This window comes from Podarcis pityusensis (genome assembly GCF_964106645.2).
Source record: "Podarcis pityusensis genome assembly, chromosome: 6".
Lineage (NCBI taxonomy): Eukaryota > Metazoa > Chordata > Lepidosauria > Squamata > Lacertidae > Podarcis > Podarcis pityusensis.
The window spans coordinates 91,616,065-91,638,316 of NC_138030.1; the positions used below are offsets into that span (position 1 = coordinate 91,616,065).

Sequence of the window (22,252 nt, forward strand, 5' to 3'; positions counted from 1 at the left end):
ACAGGTCCAAAGCTGATGCAGGTGAAAAGCAGAAATAAATTGATGGATAGATTCTTTCCCCTTCTATGACTTGACTGACATCTTAAGACAGCTGATGTGAGGTCAGGATCAGTGAAGTCGATTACATTAGATACTCATTGAGCCTAGTTTTCTATCTGCCTGCCTGATGGGGACGGCTCTCATATACTTTCACAAAGCAGGAAACGCCCTACCTCAAGAATTAAAACAAAGGAAAAATCCTTACATTAAAAGTACAGCATGATTAATTGCTGCTTCTATGGCTGCTTCCAAAGCTGCTCCAAGTCCTTTTTTAAAAATAAGGACTAAAGCAATTTCATTGCATATTGTAAGGGGAGGGGAAATTTTGAAAACAGAACATTTAATCACATTGGCAGGTCTCCAGTAATGATCGTGTCCACTGACAGAGGGACACAATGAGGGTAACCTTTGAAGTTTCAAGGCAATACCCCAAAATTGCCTCTGTTCCCATTTCACTAATTCCCTTCACCATTGGATATCACCCATCGAACCGAGAAATGTTATTTTCTCTGATAGAAAGGAAACGAGGTTCGGAAATAAGCTAAAACCCATAATATACTTTCCCACCTACAGTGGTACCTTGGTTCTCAAACTTAATCCATTCCAGAAGTCCGTTCCAAAAAAAAAAAAAACTTTCCAAAACCAAGGCGCACTTTCCCATAGAAAGTAATGCAAAATGGATTAATCCATTCCAGACTTTTAAAAACAACCCCTGAAACAGCAATTTAACATGAATTTTGCTATCTAACGAGACCATTGATGCATAAAATGAAAGCAATAAACAATGTACTGCAGTCACACAATCAATCAATCAATCAATCAGTAGGTGAACTGGGTTGCACACAGTCACAAAAACAAAACAAAAAAAGAGCCGCAAAGACAAAAATGCAAAATAAATAGCAAAAACAGACAGACCTCAGTGTAACACTCAAAATGGAAGTGCGGCAGTCAAACCGGAAGTGTAACACTCAAACCGGAGTACGTTCGGGTTCTGAAAAAAGTTCGCAAACCCGATCACTTACTTCTGAGTTTGCAGTGTTTGGATTCCAAGTTGTTTGAGTACCAAAGCATTTGAGAACCAAGATACCACTGTACTTGTTATTGTCATTCTGTTCTCAAGGAAAACTAACCCCATCCATCTTCAATGTATTAGCAGAACTGTGGGGTGTCAGTCTTCTTTGACCCCCCATCACCAAAGATGATATCACACTCAAAGTAGTTTAGTGTGGATGTGATAAATAAGTCTATTATACAGGCACTATGTGTTAGGGAGTCATGATGGCTGGCAGCTTGCTATTCAGTGGTAAACTCAGGTTTGCCTGTGCATAATACATAAAGGTATCCCTAAGGGTGTACTTTTCCCTAAGGCAATTCCACTAATTCAGATGAAACCAAATTAAGAAATTATATATAAAACACATTCACACATTCTCTGCTTTGGCCCAAAGACCCCGCGGAAACAGTTTTGAAAGCAAAACACAACAGGAATAAAGTAAGAAGACAGTCCAGAGAAATTTTGGACCAGTAAAATTCAAAACTGATTTGCTAATCCTTAGAATTTCAAACATTGTTTCTTGACACTGTTAGGAGAAATGACTATCCCAAACGATATAAGATTTCAAGCAACTCCTGCTTTCCATTTTGCCTCTAGCAGTTATTAATGAAGATAAAAATAATGTAACAAACAGCAAAAGAAAGGGGGGAAAGAAATAAAAAATAGCACTGATATTTTTGACCTACTTAGCTCTTAGCAGATCCTGATCCTTCAGTGCGGAACCTTGAAGATAGATAACTCTTTGGGACCACATTGGAATCTGGAGCACTCTTCGAACCTGAGCATCCATCTCAGTGGGGCATAATATGACCACATAGTAGTCCTGCAAAAACACATATGAGAAGGAACAGAGGAAGAGCAAAAGAGAATGCTATATGGATATATCTTTTGCCAGTAGAACACTGTTTTGTTTTTTAAAACTTTTAGTAGCTAAAAATCTGGTGGTGTGAAAGGAACATTTATGACAGGTAATTTATATTCACTTTCAGGTTCTCTAAAAAAAAGGAAACGAAAGGAAATGGTCCCATGCTATTTAGTTCCACGGTGATTTCGCTGATGCCAAAGCTGCCCAGCAAGATATTGAAGTAGAAAGCTATGCACCACGCTGTGATGAATACAATTCACTTCCCAAAGCAAAGTGTTTGGTTTTTTTAAGCATTGCATGCCATGGAAAACAATCTGTGGTTCTGCAGAAGGAAACATGAATTTTACATGTTCCCAAAGACATCTCACCATTCCAAAATAAAAATAGAAATAGCTATGGGCACTGAACAAGCTCCAGAAACCCCAACAAAAGGAAAAATTGGGTGCTCTATCGGTTTTGAACATCTGGAATACAATAGTTTTTTGTTAATGCTGCTTGACTTTTGGTCTAGTGAAGCTGGCCAATATGAACATTTCAAGTCATGCCTGAACTAAACGTTTTAGAAGATAGTCTGCAGGAGATTTCTGCCTCAACTGATATTCTGATCTGCTTGGATTACCTGTAGCCTAGGATGAGCATAGAATTCGTTTAGGAAATCCATGAGGAGGTCAATCTTAAGAGAACTGACACACAACACCACGTGTTTTTCTGTCTGAGCTCTGTGTCGACTATAATTTCCACCTGATTTTTGTCTTTCCATCCACAAATAAGCGAGCTGTTCAAACTGCAAAATAAAAAATAAAAAATGGAAAGGTAAGAGTGATTTGTGTATATTTCAGTGCAAATGTCAAATATGTAGATCCCATGGAGCCAACAGAGTAGACACAGAGAGACCTTGTGGTCCAGTTGCCTAGAAACTTTTATTTTATATATTTTATTTTATTTGTTTTAATCTGATGGTTTATGGCTCATTCACATATGCGAATCACACATTGATTCAGCACTCAGTGAATGATAGTCATGCATGGAAGAACTGTCAGCAAGAGTTATAATATATATGTTATATGAAAGCAAAAAGCAAATCCAAATTCACAGGTTTAGAGGCTCCCTTCACAGTAAAGCTTCTTAGTTATGCAAAGGTAGGACTTCAGGCAGAGGATTGGGCTATAGCCTAATCTACTTGCATTTGGAAAGCTAGAATTTTTGATACGGTTTTCCAACTGCATTCTGAAGAAGTACAATCCTTGAACTGAAAGGTATGTGAAGAGTGGCTCGGATAGGAGAGGCAAGATTGTGGGGTGAAATGTCTTGAGCCACAGAGCACAGTGTGCATGCTTGCCAAAGGCTAAATCATAAAGAACTGCAAATGATGCCAGGAGTTTATTATACTGTTATGGGTTTCTAATACAGTCGTTCCTTGGAAGTCAAATGGAATCCGTTCCGGAAGTCCGTTCGACTTTCAAAATGTTCGGAAACCAAAGTGCAGCTTCTGATTGGCTGCAGGAAGCTCCTGCAGCCAATTAGAAGTCACAGAAGCCCCATCGGACGTTTGGGTTCCGAAGAACATTCACAAACTGGAACACTCACTTCCAGGTTTGCAGCATTCACTGGAACACTCACTTCCAGGTTTGCAAACGTATCAAGACATTTGGGATCCAAGGTGGAACTGTACTAAACAAATCCTCATCATTAAGCAAATATCATCGACAAGAACCACCATCAAAATGCCCAGGGTTTATAACTTGCAATGACTTTGTGTGCTTGTGCCTTGTGTGCAGAAACACACAGTGAACTCCTTATTGGATCAAAGGTATCATGTCACTTTAAACAGTCATGGCTTCCCTCAAAGAATTTTATTGCCTTTATTACTGTAAGCTGATTTGAGAAGCTTTTGCAGAAGAATAGCCAACAAATATCCTAAATAAATAAAAGTAATTAATTGGTTGACTGTGGTTGACAGGTTCCAATTCCCCCTGTCTCGTATGGAGTGGGGAATATTATACCTGCATTTTATGTTAAAGATGAAATAAACATTGAAAATTAAATTCCTAGTGAAGTTTTTTTAAAAAATAATTGTTTACAATCTGTATCAAATTTCTGTACTCAGTGCATCATTCTGTGTGGATGCAATGAGTTTATGTTTTAATCACATTCCACATTTTTACTGCACTGTCGAATGACTCGCGATGCCTTCGGCTAAGCAATAAAGATCTGGATGGAAATTAAAACCGGCCAAAGATGCGCTTGCAAAATAAATAAATAAAAGGGAAGTGAGTGTGTGAGAGGGTTAGGAGTGAGGAGAAGCAAGGAATCAGCAACACACACACATACACATTCTGCTTCTGAAACAGGTGTTTTTGGTTCCTCATCCAGTCTCTCTTAAACTAAACAAGAAATACAGAATACAAGTTAAATACATTTTAATTCATTAAATACCTCTCAGTAAAAAACAACTAATTTCTTCCAAAAGTAAGGTATAGGATCTAGGGATTTAAACTAGCCAAGGTACACTCAGAGTGGACCAAGTGAAATCCGTGGGCATGATACTAGTTTAATTCTTTTGATTTCAAGGGGACTGAACGGAATATGATTTAGTTGCATACATCCATACATGCTTCAATGGAACAAAGACAAAAGCTCACTCATCCCAAGCAGATGTGAAAAATGTATTCAATGCTTGTTTCAATATCAACAGAAACCTTCTCCAGTAAAGAGGAAACACCAGAAACTGATGCTTTGTTCGTACTGTATTTTTTGCTCTATAAGACACACCAGACCACAAGACGCATCTAGTTTTTGGAGGAGGAAAACAAGGAAAAAAATATTCTGAATCTCAGAAGCCAAAACAGCAAGAGGGATCACTGCGCAGTGAAAGCAGTGACCCCTCTTGCTGTTCTGGCTTCTGGGATAGATGCACACCCTGCATTCGCTCCATAAGACGCACACACATTTTCACTTACTTTCTAGGAGGGGAAAAGTGAGTCTTATAGAGCAAAAAATACGGTAAATGGAAGAATACGTATATGGCTATTTTGAAAAAATGGTGTAAAATGAACATTTCACTTTTAACAATGCATCCCTATTTACCCCACCCCTTTTCTATAACGAGGGGGAAAAATTACCTGTATTGGCAACACCACAAGGGCAACACAGATCATAATGACAACGAGCAGTTTTGAAGGCCAGATCTTGGGAGTAACATCCCCAAAGCCCACAGTGGAAAATGTCACTATGCAGAAATAAAGGGAGTCAAAGAGTGTCAGCTTGTTCCCTGCTCGTTCCAGATGTTGAATTCCACAAATACTATGTAAAGAAAAGAATGAATAAAAACAGAAACAACACCTGTAACTAGGGGTAGATACATACTAGGACAATTATGCTTGGAAGGGGATCAAATCTTTGGCACACATCGAAATACACTTGTTGTCAACATAATAATATTTCACAATTCACAAACATGGCAGAAAATTTTGGTTCCTTCTTTCCTTTTCTTCCCCACCTGTCCATTAGAAGAACTTGTAGCCAGGAACTGCTCCAGAATGTCAGTATTTTGCAGGAGGGATCCAGTTGCACATCAGAATTTTAGGTTTGGGGAATAAATGCATTCTGTTACCCTGGTGTAACGCGTCCACTTTTTATAAAGGGCTTTCTGTGCTTTGGAAAGTGTTGGGGAAATGAACTCAGGGCCGTCTTTAGATATGCACTGCCAGGGTGCACAGATCCACCCAGCGCCCCCAAATTTAGTTTAGCCCCCAAATTAAGTTTTATTATGCCTTATGTCACTATTATCATTTGATAAATAACGCTCCAAATGCACGGCTCCAAAAGGAGTTTGTGTGTGTGTTTTGTTTAAAACCAGCTTTTCCAAAGAAGACAAAGAACACATTGGGAATCGGTGTAAAGACTCCATGCATGCGCTTACGGTCACAGGGAGGTGTCTGAAAAATGAGATGGGCGCATTGAGATGCGCATTGTGTGCATACGTAAGACAGCCATCTCAGGCAGCCTTTCATTGTGGAAGCAACCTTATTTCTAAAGGAGCTGGGAGGGCCCTTGCGAGCGTGCATATACGAGTTCTTCTTGGGCACGCTCCCATCGCTAAATAGGCGCATTCTCTTTCTGTCTGTCTCTCCCTCTTTCCTGTCACTCCCCCTCCTCCCGGCTTTGGTGAGTGAGGCTTTCCAGAGAACTCTCCCTGCAGCAGCATTAGCAGGCAGGTGGCTCAAGATCAGTTGTGTCAAAGGTGCCGCTGACCCCGCTGCCGCAAAGCGGCTCAATACAATATGCTTCAGCGGCGGGGGCCTGGCGCCCCCCAGAATTCAGCGCCCAGGTGCCCCGCACCCCTTGCACCCCCAGGTAAAGACGGCTCGGAATGCACTAAAAATTATGAGGTGACTAAGGGAAGAATTGTAGGCACCCTGCTAGCAAATACAAACACTTATTGTTGTATAGCAGCCCCACAAACAAAGCAAAGCAAATATTTAGTGAAGACGGGATATAATGTAACCTCCATTAAGTTTTGTGCAAGCTAACCAGGATGAATGTGGAGGGGCTCTCAGCACTTGTACTGAAGTCTACCCCCACCCTGCAAATACTTTTCCTTCTTGTGCTACAACAGTTTAGATAGTGGACTGCCGTTTTTCCAGATATGACCAAAGGAGCAGGGTAGGGGGAAAAAGAAAACTTTAAATAATGTACTCCATTTCATGCTATGTTCTGTGTGTTCTTTAAAAGTGACTTCTGGGTGTCTTTAAAATTCATGTATTTCAATATTAATATTACCCCTTTACAGTGGTACCTCGGGTTACATACGCTTCAGGTTACATACACTTCAGGTTATAGACTCCGCTAATCCAGAAATAGTACCTCGGGTTAAGAACTTTGCTTCAGGATGAGAACAGAAATCGTGCTCCGGCGGCGCAGCAGCAGCAGGAGGCCCCATTAGCTAAAGTGGTGCTTCAGGTTAAGAACAGTTTCAGGTTAAGAACGGACCTCCAGAACGAATTAAGTTCTTAACCCGAGGTACCACTGTACGGTTTATTGTACACATATTTACACTTGGAGTCTGCAGCGGAGAGGGTTTCTACTTGCCCAGCAACTTGCTGCCCCCACTTCTGATCCTCTAGCACCACTTTGCCTAATGGCAGAGCTAGCTGTGGCGCAATAGGTGTGGTTGCCGACATGTGGCAAGGAAACGCTTTGCCATACCCGGCCAGAACTTGTTCTCTGCCAGATGTATACAGTTGTGCCTCAGGTTACATACGCTTCAGGTTTCAGACGCTTCAGGTTACAGATTCCACTAACCCAGAAATAGTACCTCAGGTTAAGAACTTTGCTTCAGGATGAGAACAGAAATCGTGCAGTGGCGGTGCAGCGGCAGCAGGAGGCCCCATTAGCTAAAGTGGTGCTTCAGGTTAAGAACAGTTTCAGATTAAGAACGGACCTCCAGAACGAATTAAGTACTTAACCCGAGGTACCACTGTATCTCAAAAGCTGATAGACACCTTGGAATTGGTAGGATCTACTAAGCAGCTGAAATAAAAGTTGTACAAGGGTCTCGTAATTTTCTCCCCATTCCTGATATTTTCTGTTAGAGAAATTACATTTTCTGTTAGAGAACTTGTTGCATTACAGCCATTTTTTAGGAGTTTAAACCTAAAAAGGGATTTAAACCACCATATTTTGTTAATCAACACTGTGAATTTGACTGTGCAGTGAAGAAATGCTATTATTATCGGCTTATGTCCCTTGTTCAGTTAGGTAGAATTGTGTGGTCCCAGAGGCAAGGCCAGGTGAGTAAAAATTACCAGGTGCTGAAGACTAGCTGCCAGGGCTTTTAAACGTGGACACAGAATGGGCATGGATATGGATTTTGCAAGCAAATGCAGTTAGCCAATTTGCCTCATTCCTAGGTTCTACATGCTGTATTTATGCTTAGCAGAGAATGTCAGGTGCTGCGTACACAACAATGGAAATCAATTCTTCAAATGAACTTTATTTGAAATGCCTAACTTTGACACTGCATCTGTTAGTGAATTTCATATATTAAGATGAATCTGCAAAGGACTGATACACATGCATAATAACGCATCACCCAATGGGTAATCACAATGACTTGTGGCTAAATGCACAAACTGCTTCTGAAAGAAAAGGGTTAAGAGGTGAAATGAAAGCTCTGCAGAGAATTGTTTCAAACAGGCAAGCCATTATGCTTGCTGTGAGATGCACATGCACTTGTAAGAAATCCTTACAAAGAAATGTAATTTTACCAGTAGATATAATACTGGTATATGGTGTTCTGCTCTCCATGGCATATGGATCAGTCCTGTATGCTATATATATGACATATGTTGTGCAGACAGACTATAATTCAGGTAGAGCATGCATGTTGCATGCAGAAGGACCAATGTTCAATGCCAAGCATCTTCTGTTAACGGTAAAGGTAAAGGTAAACACGGGTGGTGCTGTGGTCTAAACCACTGAGCCTCTTGGGTGTGCCAATGGAAAGGTCTGGGGTTTGAATCCCCACGACGGGGTGAGCTCCCGTTGCTCTGTCCCAGCTTCTGCCAACCTAGCAGTTCAAATGCATGTCAGTGCAACTAGATAAATAGGTACCGCTGTAGCAGGAAGGTAAACGGTGTTTCCATGCACTCTGGTTTCCGTCACGGTGTTCTGTTGCACCAGAAGCGGTTTAGTCATGTTGGCCACATGACCCGGAAAGCATTCTGTGAACAAACGCCAGCTCCCTTGGCCTGAAAGTGAGATGAGTGCCGCAACCCCATAGTTGCCTTTGACTGGACTTAACCGTCCAGGGGTCCTTTACCTTTTCTTTTCTTTTTTACCTTCTGTTAAAGCAGAGGTTCCCAAACTTATTTGACCTACCACCCCTTTTTTAGAGAAAAATTACTCAATGCCCCTCAGAAATCTACTTTCTTTAAGCAAACAAATGAAGATGCAGTAACAAATTTGCATTCTTTTATGTATCAATATGTCTACCTCCATCCTAAAGGTAAAGGTAAAGGTAAAGGGACCCCTGACCATTAGGTCCAGCCACGAACGACTCTGGGGTTGTGGCGCTCATCTCACTTTATTGGCCGAGGGAGCCGGCGTACAGCTTCTGGGTCATGTGGCCAGCATGACTAAGCCACTTCTGGCGAACCAGAGCAGCACACGGAAACGCCGTTTACCTTCCCACCGCAGCGGTACCTATTGATCTACTTGCACTTTGACATGCTTTCAAACTGCTAGGTTGGCAGGAGCAGGGACCGAGCAACGGGAGCTCACCCCGTCGCAGGGATTCGAACCACCGACCTTCTGATCGGCAAGTCCTAGGCTCTGTGGTTTAACTCACAGCGCCACCCGCGTCCCATAAAAGGATGTGTCAGAAGTGGGATTTCCATCCTACAACACAGTAAAGAAAGATGAAGTTGTAAATAGGCAGACAAGCTATGATCCACTTCCTGAGCCTCGGTGAAGCTGAAAATGGTTCACCCAAGCCCAGGAAAACCCCTGGCCTCCAATACGAGGCATGGTCACTGTCCCACAATGGCGTCCAACCTGGATGTGTCATTACATAACAGGTGGAAATTTCCTTCTCTTCTTTCAAAATTTCTCTTCTTTCAAAATTCCCTTCTCTTCTTTCCTTATGCTTCCACCGCATCCTTATTTTTATTCAATGCTCCCCCCAAGTCTACTACTGCCTCTCTGGATCCTTCCAGTGTCCCCCAGGGGGTGGTATCGCCCACTTTGGGAAGCACTGTGTTAAAGGATCAGGTAGCAACAGACACAGAAAGACCACATCTAAATAATGGGACTGCCACATGCAGTCTTAATGGTACTATTTCAGCAGGAAACATTTTCCCGAGCAGGCAGGATTTGTTCAGTGAATGCTATTTTGGATTGGAAATATGCAATGCACTACCAAGAGGCAGTTTATGTCTGATCAAGATTATGATGGCTCACTGACTTTGCCCACAGCATAAAATTAGGCAGTATTCAGATTCTAGTGTGTATATAGAAATTCATTCAAGCCTGCAGCATACTTCATATCCGCCCCCCCCCCCCATCTTATCCCCAGGAAGTCAGTCAGCAATCCATTTATTGGAAGGGAATTCAAGCATGGCAAACTTGGATCTAATAGCTTGCCTTTATACCATATCCCAACATTTACATAAGTAATTCTGTAGACAATGTTGGATACATATGGCAGAAATACCATTTTTGTTGTCGTTTCCCCAGTGAAACTAATTTATGCTCATTTTTAAATTGTTCTTTGCCAAAATAAAATTTATGCCCAGTGTTCTGCCATATTCTCTCTTGGCTGTGGATGAACCCATTACACTCAGATTGACCTTGGGCAGAGTTAACAGGTCTTTTCATAAATTTCAGAAGACCATGACTGCCAGGTTCTCTCTGGACTGTGAATATACCCAATTCAGACTCAATTGACCTTAGGCAAAGTTATCAGGACTTTTCATAAACGTCAACAGGCTATAGCTAAAGCATATTTATTCTTTTGTATATCCCAAGATACACAGTCTCAGTATACTGTAGAATAAACTCTTTCAGTGCCGCAGTTTAGGGAGGGAAAGTTATGCTAAGCTACCATCGGTGCTATTTTTCAAGAAAAAATGGTGTTGGAACTCACCACGAACACCTCCCTTGTTCTCTTAGAGGGGCAATAGCGCTCACCTGAGAGGTGCCAGAACTGAGTTGCAGTGAGTTCTGGCTCAAAGAAAACTCTGGCTCAGAGGGAATGAGAGCATCTTAACCAATTTTGTGACAGCCAAGAGAGACTAACTGTGCAAGCTTAATCATTTATCATTATATGTAAGTCCTCTTGAATTCAGTGGAGCATACTCCTAGGTAAAGGGGGTTAGGATTGCAGATTTAGACGGGGAGGGGGACTGGGGGTATTTCTATAACCCTAGGTACAAACCAGTATCAGATTAGGCAGTGGTTGAAGAGGAGATAACTGTAGTGAAGTAAAAGGTCTGAAAAGAAAGGGGGAGAGGAAGTGAGAAACTAAGGAATGAAATGAAAATGTCTCTGAGGGACTGGCTCATGTTACCTAATCGCCAAATAAACCACTGAGGCAAACTCATACGACACCATAGGGACAAGCACATGGGTCCCACCTGCCAAAAATCCTACTGTGAAAGGTAAAAGGTAAAGGACCCCTGGACAGTTAAGTCCAGTCAAAGGGAGCTGCGGCGCTCATCTCGCTTTCAGGCCGAGGGAGCCGACATTTGTCCACAGACAGCTTTCCAGGTCATGTGGCCAGGATGACTAAACCGCTTCTGGCACAATGGGGCACTGGGTGATGGAAACCAGAGCGCACAGAAATGCCGTTTACCTTCCCGTCGCAGCGGTACCTATTTATCTACTTGCACTGGTGTGCTTTCGAACTGCTAAGTTGGCAGGAGCTGGGACAGAGCAACAGGCGCTCACTCCGTCGTGGGGATTCGAACTGCTAACCTTCTGATCAGCAAGCCCAAGAGGCTCAGTGGTTTAGACCACAGCTCCACACGCATCCCCGTGAAAGAAGGTGAAATTAAGGTGAAGAGATCTGTGCAAGTGGCCCTGCGGTGTCATTCCGAAATATAGACACTCATCTGAAGAGAGTGCAATGGATAACTATTTCCTACATCACTTGCATAATGTGAGAAGACCCAGTTTGCCTGTAGATTATTACTATTTAATCTGAGTTTTAGATAATGTCTAGAAATTATTCCACCTAATAACAAACTTGACAGATCCTGAAGCTGAGGCTCCAATGCTTTGGGAAGAGAAGACTCCCTGGAAAAGAGCCTGATCTTGGGAAAGATTGAGGGCACAAGGAGAAGGGGATGACAGAGGACGAGATGGTTGGACAGTGTTCTCGAAGCTACTAACATGAATTTGACCAAACTGCGGGAGGCAGTGGAAGACAGGAGTACCTGGCGTGCTCTGGTCCATGGGGTCATGAAGAATTCGACACAACTAAATGACTAAACAACAACAATAACAAACTTAGGGAGTTAAGTGCCTATCAGTTTGGAAGCAAATGTGGCAACCCCCCAAATAAGGTTGTGATGTCTATAAATTCAGCAAAGTTATGTTTAAGGATTAATGTTTTGCAAATTTTTAAAGAAAAAGAAAAAAGGCTTTGAGGTTCCAGGATTCTATGCCCTATGGAATTTGAGGGCACCGTGACAAGAAAGTTCTAGAGTATTGCATTGCATTTTATGATCTTGAAAGGAACCTTCTTGAATGTTTAAGGCAGAATGGGAAAGTGTTTCTGTTTGTACCCAAATAACAGCCAATTCAAACATTACCTCAGAAGTATGGCTGCAAACAAGGCTTTTTTGTTGTTGTTTTTTATATGGCCAGAGTTCCAAATGGCTCTGGTAACATTTATGTCTTCTTCCTCTGGGAATCTTCCTGATCGTATCCAAGAGACAGCTCCCTAGCTGGCATTAGTAATGGTACTTTCATGTACAGCCACCAGCTGCCCATGTTCATAGGCAAGGATGAGCTGCTAGCAAATTCAGATACACACTTCTGTTGTCTCTTGTAGCTGATTTTCCCTTAAAGATTTTGGGAACTGAAAGAGCAGCAAGGACTATGTGCCCAGACAAAGCCTGGCAGCTTCCCCATGTAATGTGCTACACATGTAGCATGGCTCTCAGCCATGTGCAGAAATTTAAAAATTGGTTATTCAAAATTATGGCTCAAGTTCCAACAAAATACTGCAATTCTGGGCTGCATCAATAGGAGTATAGCATCTAGATCAAGGGAAGTAATAGTGCCACTGTATTCTGCTCTGGTCAGACCTCACCTGGAGTACTGTGTCCAGTTCTGGGCACCACAGTTCAAGAAGGACACTGACAAACTGGAACGTGTCCAGAGGAGGGCAACCAAAATGATCAAAGGCCTGGAAACGATGCCTTATGAGGAACGGCTAAGGGAGCTGGGCATGTTTAGCCTGGAGAAGAGGAGGTTAAGGGGTGATATGATAGCCATGTTCAAATATATAAAAGGATGTCACATAGAGGAGGGAGAAAGGTAGTTTTCTGCTGCTCCAGAGAAGCGGACACGGAGCAATGGATCCAAACTACAAGAAAGAAGATTCCACCTAAACATTAGGAAGAACTTCCTGACAGTAAGAGCTGTTCGACAGTGGAATTTGCTGCCAAGGAGTGTGGTGGAGTCTCCTTCTTTGGAGGTCTTTAAGCAGAGGCTTGACAACCATATGTCAGGAGTGCTCTGATGGTGTTTCCTGCTTGGCAGGGGTTGGACTCGATGGCCCTTGTGGTCTCTTCCAACTCTATGATTCTATGATTCTATGAAAATATAGCAGAGTGATAGATGGAACTACAGGGCTTCCCATAGGCTCTGCTGAACGAATAGCAACTTTTGGTTTCTCCTCTCTTTGCCATTACAGTTGGTTGTTAAGAGAACACTGTAGCTGTAGAATTAGTGTTTGGGTTTGCTGTTTTCCTCCTCCCTTCCAAGCTCTTTTCCTCTTGCATTCAGTCTTTTAGATTGTGAGCCGGTGGGTATGTACCATCTTGTTACTGATATGTGTAAGTTGCTTTAACTAAATCACAGTACTGTAGATAAAAAGATTGAAATGATAACTCAAGTCTGTATACTGTTCTTTCATGTTTTATTATTATTATTATTATTATTATTATTATTATTATTATTATTTTGCTGCTAGGAATATAGATATCCTGGAAAGAGAGAAGATTTAACTTCGTGTTATAGTAACCTTTGTCCCCTAAGGCAAGGGCAAATAATTCCCACAGAACTGCAGTTATCATCCAGAAGCCAGTAATACACAGAGATAGAGGAAGAAGTGAGCACCAGGAGAGGGAAGAATGATACTGCTAACCTCTTAAAATAATCACATTCACAAACTACCTGAACTTTGGAGCATTGAGTCATTATTTACCGAAATCTTTATCTAGTTCCCGTAAAGAGGTACTTTCATTCTGTATTGACACCAAACCTCTTGCCAATCTTTTTCTTTTGCAAGTACATTTTTCCTAAGTGTAACATAAAAAAAACCCTATTGGGGGAAAAAAGAAATTGGAGTTCTTCCTCAATGACAGGAAATAAGACAAAGGGGGAGGGTGTTAAAACTAGAAGGCTTACTAAATATTTGCAGTAAAGCATGAGACTCTAAATCTCAAGGGTCATGGGTTCAAGCTCCACATTGGGCAAAATATTCCTGCATTGCAGGGGGTTGGACTTGATAACTTTCGTGGTCCCTTCCAACCCTAAAATTCTATGAAATGTGCACCTCAGAGTGAGAAAAGGAATGCCACAGAGACAGAAAATAAGAACACAGCTGAATCAGAATGCACTGCCTGCTTCTAAAAGTTATTCAAAAAGGTCATTTGAGTAAAATATACTTTCAGAAGAAATTGCCACACCTGCAGATGCCATAATGAATGATTCTGAACCAATTTCTAGTGATGCTTTATGACGATTACTAGCCAAAAAGTCTAATAGACATGTGTCAACAACATATATTCTTGTTTCTGTTGGCAGCAGCAGATGGTGAGAGAATTACCTGGTTCAGAAAATAAGTTTTGTGCAGTTGGTAATGATTGGAAGCAATACAAAACTAACATTATTTCCCCTCAAAGTTCTTCCGAAGCTCATAATGGAAAGCACATGAGCACAGTGTGCTTTGCCTTCAAGTGTAAATAAATATTTTAGTCAAAGTCCTGGACACCAGTTTCTGCTGAAATATAGCTAAGCAAATATGTTTGTGGTGGTAGGATCCTCAAGACTCCAGGGACCATGAGGGAACAAACAACCTGTGTATCCCATGATCTGGACTAACAATATACCTTCTAATGAAAGGTAACAATATACCTTTCATTAGAAGCTCTACAAACTTATCTCCTAACCTATGTTCTGTCTCATGTCTTGCTGTAAGCTACAGTTTAGCTTACAGTAAGATGTCTGTCTGTCTGTCTGTCTCTCTCTCTCTCTCTCTTACACACACACACACACACACACACACACACACAGATTTTCCTCTTGAACTAAAGTAAAGGTAAAGGGACCCCTGACCATTAGGTCCAGTCGTGACCGACTCTGGGGTTGCAGCACTCAACTCGCTTTATTGGCCGAGAGAGCCGGCGTCATGTGGCCAGCATGACTAAGCCGCTTCTGGTGAACCAGAGCAGCGCACGGAAACACCGTTTACCTTCCCGCCAGAGCGGTACCTATTTATCTACTTGCACTTTGACGTGCTTTTGAACTGCTAGGTTGGCAGGAACTGGCACTGAACAACGGGAGCTCACCCCGTTGCGGGGATTCAAACCGCCAACCTTCCGATCGACAAGTCCTAGGCTCTGTGGTTTAACCCACAGTGCCACCCGTGTCCGGTTTTAATTGATACAGAGACTTCTGGAAGGTGGCATTTCTTCTTTTTCCTACTGAGAACATTCCCAAATTGTTGTCTCTATTCATACATGAGTAACAGAATTCAAAAAGCTATGATTCTCTTCCAGAACCGGTTGTCTCTCCTAGTAACAGTCAGTATACAATGGGATATGGGTTCAGGCCTTGGGATCAAATGTTCCCAGTCATAGCAAGTTGAGATAGACTGGGGCGGCCAGATTGCTTATCATGTAAGCTATTGCTTTTTGAAACCCCCCTTTTCTAAACAAGTATTAAAATTTGCAAGAGCTCTGTGGCATGACCCATGCGTACAAACATATTTCTGCAGCTCTAATTTGTCTCATTTCTACCTCTCTTCTACAAAAAAGAGAAAGGCATAAGGATTATGGGAAATGGGAAAAATCATGTGCACATCTCACATACAAAAAACAACTGGATCATATTTGATCATCTTTGTGTGATGAAGACTCAACCATGACTGTGAATTGCAAGCCAACTCTTTCATTTCAGCACATGTAAACTAGTGTGGGGAAGGGAGCACGTCTGAAATGAGTCCTTATCATTCATTTATATTTTAACAAAATATTTTGCCATAACATTTTATCATCTCATTAGCGAGCATGGATTTTTATACCACACATATGTATATATGCCTTCCTCTATAATAACAACTGGTGAAGAAAATTAAATGATTTTAAGAAAATTAATGCATACAGTAAAGTTTTATTCTGTGTGGTACAGTGCCGTTCCCACAAAGCCTTCTTCAAAATCTGTTACTAAGCATATTAAGGAAGATGGCAAAATCATTTTGTTGCTGGATGTTCAGTGATTGCCTTCAGATGATAGCCAAGTTTTCTCTCATTCTCAGTGCTTGGACGAATGATCTCTTCACCGATAAAATTACTCACAACCACTCTTTCTTAATAGCAACAGCTCTGGTTTCCTTTTTCTTCTTCTTTTTAAAAGTGGAGATCTTCAAAGCTAACAGCAATCTATGAAATATCTTGATATTGAAAAGATATATCTGAAAGCTAAAGTGATGGGAAACATGTTATCATGGAGCAATTTCTACTGCATCCTGTGCAGCTCTCCATACTTGGCACTCCAGATCTGAAACGTACAAAAATGTTCTCTAGCCCGATATGGGAGTGGGAGATGTTCTGATAAAAAGAACATTCGTGGCATTTTGTTGGGCGCTCAAGCCCTGCAATTTGGAGAACGTCCTCAAGATAAGGGATATCAGTGACAGCCTTCACTGTGATTGTTCAATCTCTTTGCTGTGTCAGGCAAGGGTCTATTTCAGTGTGAATCATCCAGGCACAGCTTCAATGGAGAGGCTGTTAATCCAGCCCTTGGCTTTTGTTTAGATTGTTAGGGCAGTGATTGAATATGATCCAGCTAAAATTAGTCCTGATGAAAGCAACCGAGTAACTTATTTGTGGAAAACTTGATAGTTTTTCAGAGGAGACGGTCACAAGCAACTGTTATCTGGATTTGTGGACTTGGTGCGCAGCTGTAGCATCTGTTTGTTGCTATAGGATTGGTCAGCTCTTCGTTCTGGTGCAAAGGTCATGTACACATTAGTGTTTACTCCAGCTCCAGGGTGCGTCCGCCACCGGTGTTTGAAGCCGAGTGAACATGCCGTTAGACACCATCCATATGCATTCTGTAGTTTCTTGAGAAATCCTTCTGTTTGATGCATTTCCCATTAAACCAGGTTCCATTGGATATGAAAACACACACTGCAGTTAAGCTGAGAGTATGTATGTTCGAGACAGTGGCTGCACATATGCGGATAACAGCACGGGTGCAGATGAGAGCTTATTTGAATAGGACTAGGTGTCAGGGAGCCAGCCAGCAATAAATCACACTGAGTATGTGAAGTTAACTCTTTATTAGAAGATGAAGGGCCTATTCTGGGGAGCCAGGCCTAATGAGCACAGCAACTCTTCTCGGTAGGTCTTGCTCCTATGGGGCAGTTGCGCTTCGAGACTCCCAACCACCACCACCCCCAAAATGAATACACAGTGACATGGGATTTTAGTTTAAGTTACTGGGCAAAATTTAGGCCATACCTTTATTGAATACAGAATGTGAGTGTCATTGGCTTAGGCATTGGAATCATCCAAACTATATCAGACTCCCACCTGCATCGTGGGGAATCTGATAAAAGGGTGACGCACTGCCAGAGGGAGCCCTGCCGATGCGAACCAACTCAAGCTCACCCCTGGGATCCTGGTATGGCCCTAGCCCCTACCGCGTGGTTTTGGACAAGACCCAGGCCAACCCCTGATTCCTTTAATGAAATACCCTTGAGCTTGGAGGGGCAGGTGATGGCCGCACCTCACCTCCCCACACATTGCTGATCCAATGCCTAACCGCCCAACCTTACAAAGTTGTGACGATTGCTACGCAGTAGGTGAAACCAAATGGCTCTGCCAATCTTCTAGATGGAAAAAATTCCTACCAGGCCCCCACTGCAAAACAGGTGACTAACAAAGTCCATAGCAAAGCCAATGCACCAGGTAAAGTGGGGGTGGGCGGGTGATCCGCTGCGTGAAGGCAAAGAGGTCCAGGAAACATCGCGCAGGTATTAAATAATGTTTCGCAGTCACCCCCAAGTCAAGCCATTGGCTTTAGGGACCAAGTGACTGCGAAACGACCAACCAGTGGAACAGGGTATAGCCCTGCCCACACCAGGAGGTAGGAGATGCCTGGGGGCCCGAGCGCAGCGCATACCTTCCTTGTAGATGATTTGTGGAAGCTGAAAATCTCCACCTTCTCACAGCTGCCCAGATCTCTTCTTTGTTTGTTACTATGTTATGTATCTTTGGTTTTCTATATATATCATAATCTGTCCTGTGAAGCACGCGGTTGGGCTGGATGGTCTTGTGACCATGTCAGCACATGGAGGGGTTCATTTCAATCTCCCCCATCTAAGTGAAGAAGTACAGAAGGCGTGAGGGGGAGAGTGGAAAGTGGGGCTTTTTTTGCTCTGTCCTCCATTTTTCTCCCCTGGTGGAAGGGAGGAAAAGAGGAAAGTGGTAGATGTTTTCTGAAAAGGGCAGAGAGAAGCACTGCATCCTTCAGAGAGCTCATTTTCTAATTTAAACAGCAAAGCTATTTATAATCTCCCCAAGGAAGGAAGACGAGAACTGCCCCTAAAAATCGATAGAGAAATCCAAGATTTTAAATGTAGCTGGGAAGGACCACCAGCACAACAACCTCATTGCCCTTCAAAAAGTAGTCAGAAAGAGAAAAGTTCCAGCTCTTTGTAATTCAGTTCTTAACTGAGCACAATTCTAAACACACCTATTCAGAAGTAAGTCCTACTGAGTTCAGAGGAGCTTAAACCCAGGTAAGTTAGTCCTAGTTCTCTTGGTCTTGCATCTGTTAGTGATGAACTGCAATGCAAACGGAAACAAAGACTACTAAACTCCACAAAATGACATATTGTTGACCTCTGAGGCCACGGCTACACATTAAAATGCACTGGAGTTGCCAAAAAGCAATGACAAACCTAGACAGCATCTTAAAAAGTAGAGACATCACCTTGCCAACAAAGGTCTGTATAGTAAAAGCTATGGTTTTCCCAGTAGTGATGTATGGAAGTGAGAGCTGGACCATAAAGAAGGCTAATCATCAAAGAATCGATGCTTTTGAATTATGGTGCTGGAAGAGACTCTTGAGAGTCCCATGGACTGCAAGAAGATCAAACGTCTCCATTCTGAAGGAAATCAGCCCTGAGTGCTCACTGGAAGGACAGATCCTGAAGCTGAGGCTCTAATACTTTGGCCACCTCATGAGAAGAGAAGACTCCCTGGAAAAGACCCTGATGTTGGGAAAGATGGAGGGCACAAGGAGAAGGGGATGACAGAGGACGAGATGGCTGGATAATGTTCTCGAAACTACCAGCATGAGTTTGACCAAACTGCGGGAGGCGGTGGAAGACAGAAGTGCCTGGCATGCTCTGGTCCATGGGGTCATGAAGAGTCGGACACGAATAAATGACTAAACAACAACAACAACGAGTTGCCAATTATAGCCAGATTTTTACTTGCCTGGTCTGTACCACGTTGGGATCTAACACTGGACAATTCCCACAGCTGTTTTGGGTTCTTCCCAACCGATTGGTGGAAATGCTATTCCAACGACAAGGGTTGAATCGGAATGTGGACTGGCTTTCCAACTGTACAACCAAATAAAAGTTGCAGTCTGTCCCAACTCACAAATGTGTATTTGGTTTGACCGTTCCTGCCATGCTTGCAACCATGACGTGCAACTGCCTCACAACAACTGGCTACTCAAAAAGGCAGCCCCAACATGCGGAAAGCCTTCAAACCACAGGAGATCAGTCAGAATCATGCAGATACTGGTTTTTACAGCCAATTTTAGGCATACTGATTTAAGTGCTAACTTACTAGGGTAAGTGAGGAGGGTGAGCTTCGGAAGTGGGGAGACTTCTGCACTGATAGAGGGTCTCCATGCACTTTAGAACTGCCATTTTCCACAGAAATGGCAACACTAAAGGCAGAGCTAGCATACTGGTCTGCATACCAACCATTGAATGTTTACTTATCCCCTCACCAGAAAGCCTGAAGAAGGCTTATTTCTTTCCAGAATCAGAGCGATCACTGGACATCGTCACAAAAATTAGATTAGATTACCGTCCGACGTTTTAAAACCCAAGGCTTTCCTTTATTCCTCTCACAATTTAACTATGAAAAAAACAGACTACAAGGGAATACTCAAATTGCCCTGAGTACATTGTTGTTGTTGTTGTTGTTGAATGGCAGTATATTAAGTTATCATAATAAGTAAGTAAGTTAGTAAGTAAGCAAGTAGGGATGATGATAGCAACAAGAGACAACAAAGCAGTATTATTTCCAGAGCAAACAAGCTAAGCTAATGATCACTTTGCAAAACTCTCGACCAAAACATAATTATGTTTTGCAATATGAGCGGAATGGCTGTTAGTCACACAGCTTGTTTGTGTGCATCAGGGCACGCACACAAACACACACATTTAAAGGAAAATCCTCTGCCAGCTATGACTGAATTAATTGCATGACATGACTGAGACCTTAGCTTGCTGACTGATTTATCCTCAGCTGCAGCCGTCTCCAGGCTTTGATGCCACAACCACTGGTGACTCCTGCTCTCTAACTGACTTGTACCCTTGCACCACCTAGATGATGTAGCTATATATGCACAACAGTTTTCTTTTAAAGTAGGAAAGCATAGGCTTCTAAGGGCAGATTCATATACTACCCCAAATGCTGTTCCTTATGGTTGCATACAATATCAACGTTAGCAACGTACAATATGAAGAAAAATTATATTTATTTTATTAGGTTTTCAAAAATCCAGATCTTATCATGTGCTTTTTAAAGCACCCGTGAATGTAACAACAACAACTTATTTATACCCTGCCCATCTGACTGGGTTGCCTCATCCACTCTGGGTGCAAATACAAAAAAATAATAAAGCATCAATCATTAAAAAGTCCCTATAAAAGGGAAAGGACCCCTGGAAAGTTAAATCCAGTCAAAGGCGACTGTGGGGTGTGGTGTTCATCTCACTTTCAGGCTGAGTAAGACAGTGTTCGTCCACAGACAGCTTTCTGGGTCATGTGGCAGCATGGCTAAACCACTTCTGACACAACGGAACACCATTTACCTTCCTGCCATAGCAGTAGCTGTTTATCTACTTGCACTGGCGTGCTTTCAAACTGCTTGGTTGGCAGGAGCTGGGACAGAGCAATGGGAGCTCACCCCATCACAGGGATTCGAATCACCAATCTTCCAATTGGCAAGCCCAAGAGGCTCAGTGATTTAGACCACAGTGCCACCCACTGCCTTTCACCTGTTTAAAATTTACCTTTTTCTTTTTTTTTAACCTTTCCCTGCTGCTTTCAGATGTCTTCTAAAAGTCAGGAAGTTGTTTATTTCCTAGACATCTGATGGGAGGGTATTCCACAGGGTGGGCACGACTACTGAGAAGGCCCTCTGCCTGGTACCCTATAACCTCACTTTTCAAAATGAGGGAACCACCAGAAGCCCCTTGGAGGTGGATCTTAGTGTTTGGGCTGGATGATGGAGGTGGAGACGCTCCCTCAGGTCTACAGGGCCAAGGCCGTTTAGAGCTTTAAAGGTCAGCACCAACATTTTGAATTGTGCTCAGAAACATACTAGGAGCCAATGTAGGTCTTTCAGGACAGGTGTTATATGTCTAGCTGCCACGTTGTGTATGAGTTGTAGTTTCTGAGCCACCTTCAAAGGTAGTCCCACATAGTGTGTTGCAGCAGTCCAAGCGGGAGATAACCAGGGTATGTACCATTCTGGCTAGACAGTGTGCAGTCAGGGACTTCCGGGTCAGCGCCATCGGTGAATGGCGGAGTTCCTCCGTCCGGAGGAACGGGCTCCGTGGAAACTGGGACTTCCCGCCGCGGCGAAGGTGGGGACCCGCTAGAAATCCCAGGCGGAGGAAGCCTGGGAACGTGGGGTTCGGCAGGGCACCAGGAGCGCCCCCCTACTCACAGGGAATCCCATTTAGGAGCTCTGGAGTGAAGTGGGGTGAGAAGCGCGGTGCTGCGAACTGACTGCTACTTTCACGGAGTGAAGCCGCACAGCCACTGCCGGAGAGCGCTGACTTTTTCCTGTGGACAATTGGATTTAAAACAAGTACCCGTGAGTAGAAACGGAAAATTGGATCAAGAAATTTCTTAATTTGGTAACGAAGCGGGAAGGTTCAAAACAGGAAGTCTGCTTTCCGCTTTTTGTATATAGACTAAAGCAAAAACTTTGTAAGCTAAAGCCTGGAAAGCTGTCAAAAAAGTCTAAATTTCCTTCATTTAGAACTACTGAAACCCCCTTGGAAGCAAGAGAAAA

General features: G+C 42.7%; 2 protein-coding genes across 9 annotated transcripts in view; one reads left to right on the forward strand and one right to left on the reverse strand.

Moving 5' to 3' along the window:
- KCNT2 (potassium sodium-activated channel subfamily T member 2) overlaps positions 1-22,252 on the reverse strand; it is a 236,073-nt gene that overhangs the window by 86,364 nt on the left and 127,457 nt on the right. For all 8 annotated transcript variants that reach the window (XM_081012068.1, XM_081012066.1, XM_081012063.1 and 5 more), the window contains 3 exons: positions 5,081-5,261; positions 2,578-2,742; positions 1,780-1,916 (listed from right to left, as the gene is read on the reverse strand). In XM_081012068.1, the coding sequence (XP_080868194.1) occupies positions 1,780-1,916; positions 2,578-2,742; positions 5,081-5,261 (483 nt within the window). The remainder of the gene's footprint in view (positions 1-1,779; positions 1,917-2,577; positions 2,743-5,080; positions 5,262-22,252) is intronic.
- Positions 13,014-22,252, forward strand: part of LOC308480537 (sterol O-acyltransferase 1-like) — a 308,289-nt gene continuing 299,050 nt past the window's right edge. The window contains exon 1 of the mRNA XM_081012202.1: positions 13,014-13,101. The gene's annotated coding sequence lies outside the window, so the exon portion shown is untranslated. The remainder of the gene's footprint in view (positions 13,102-22,252) is intronic.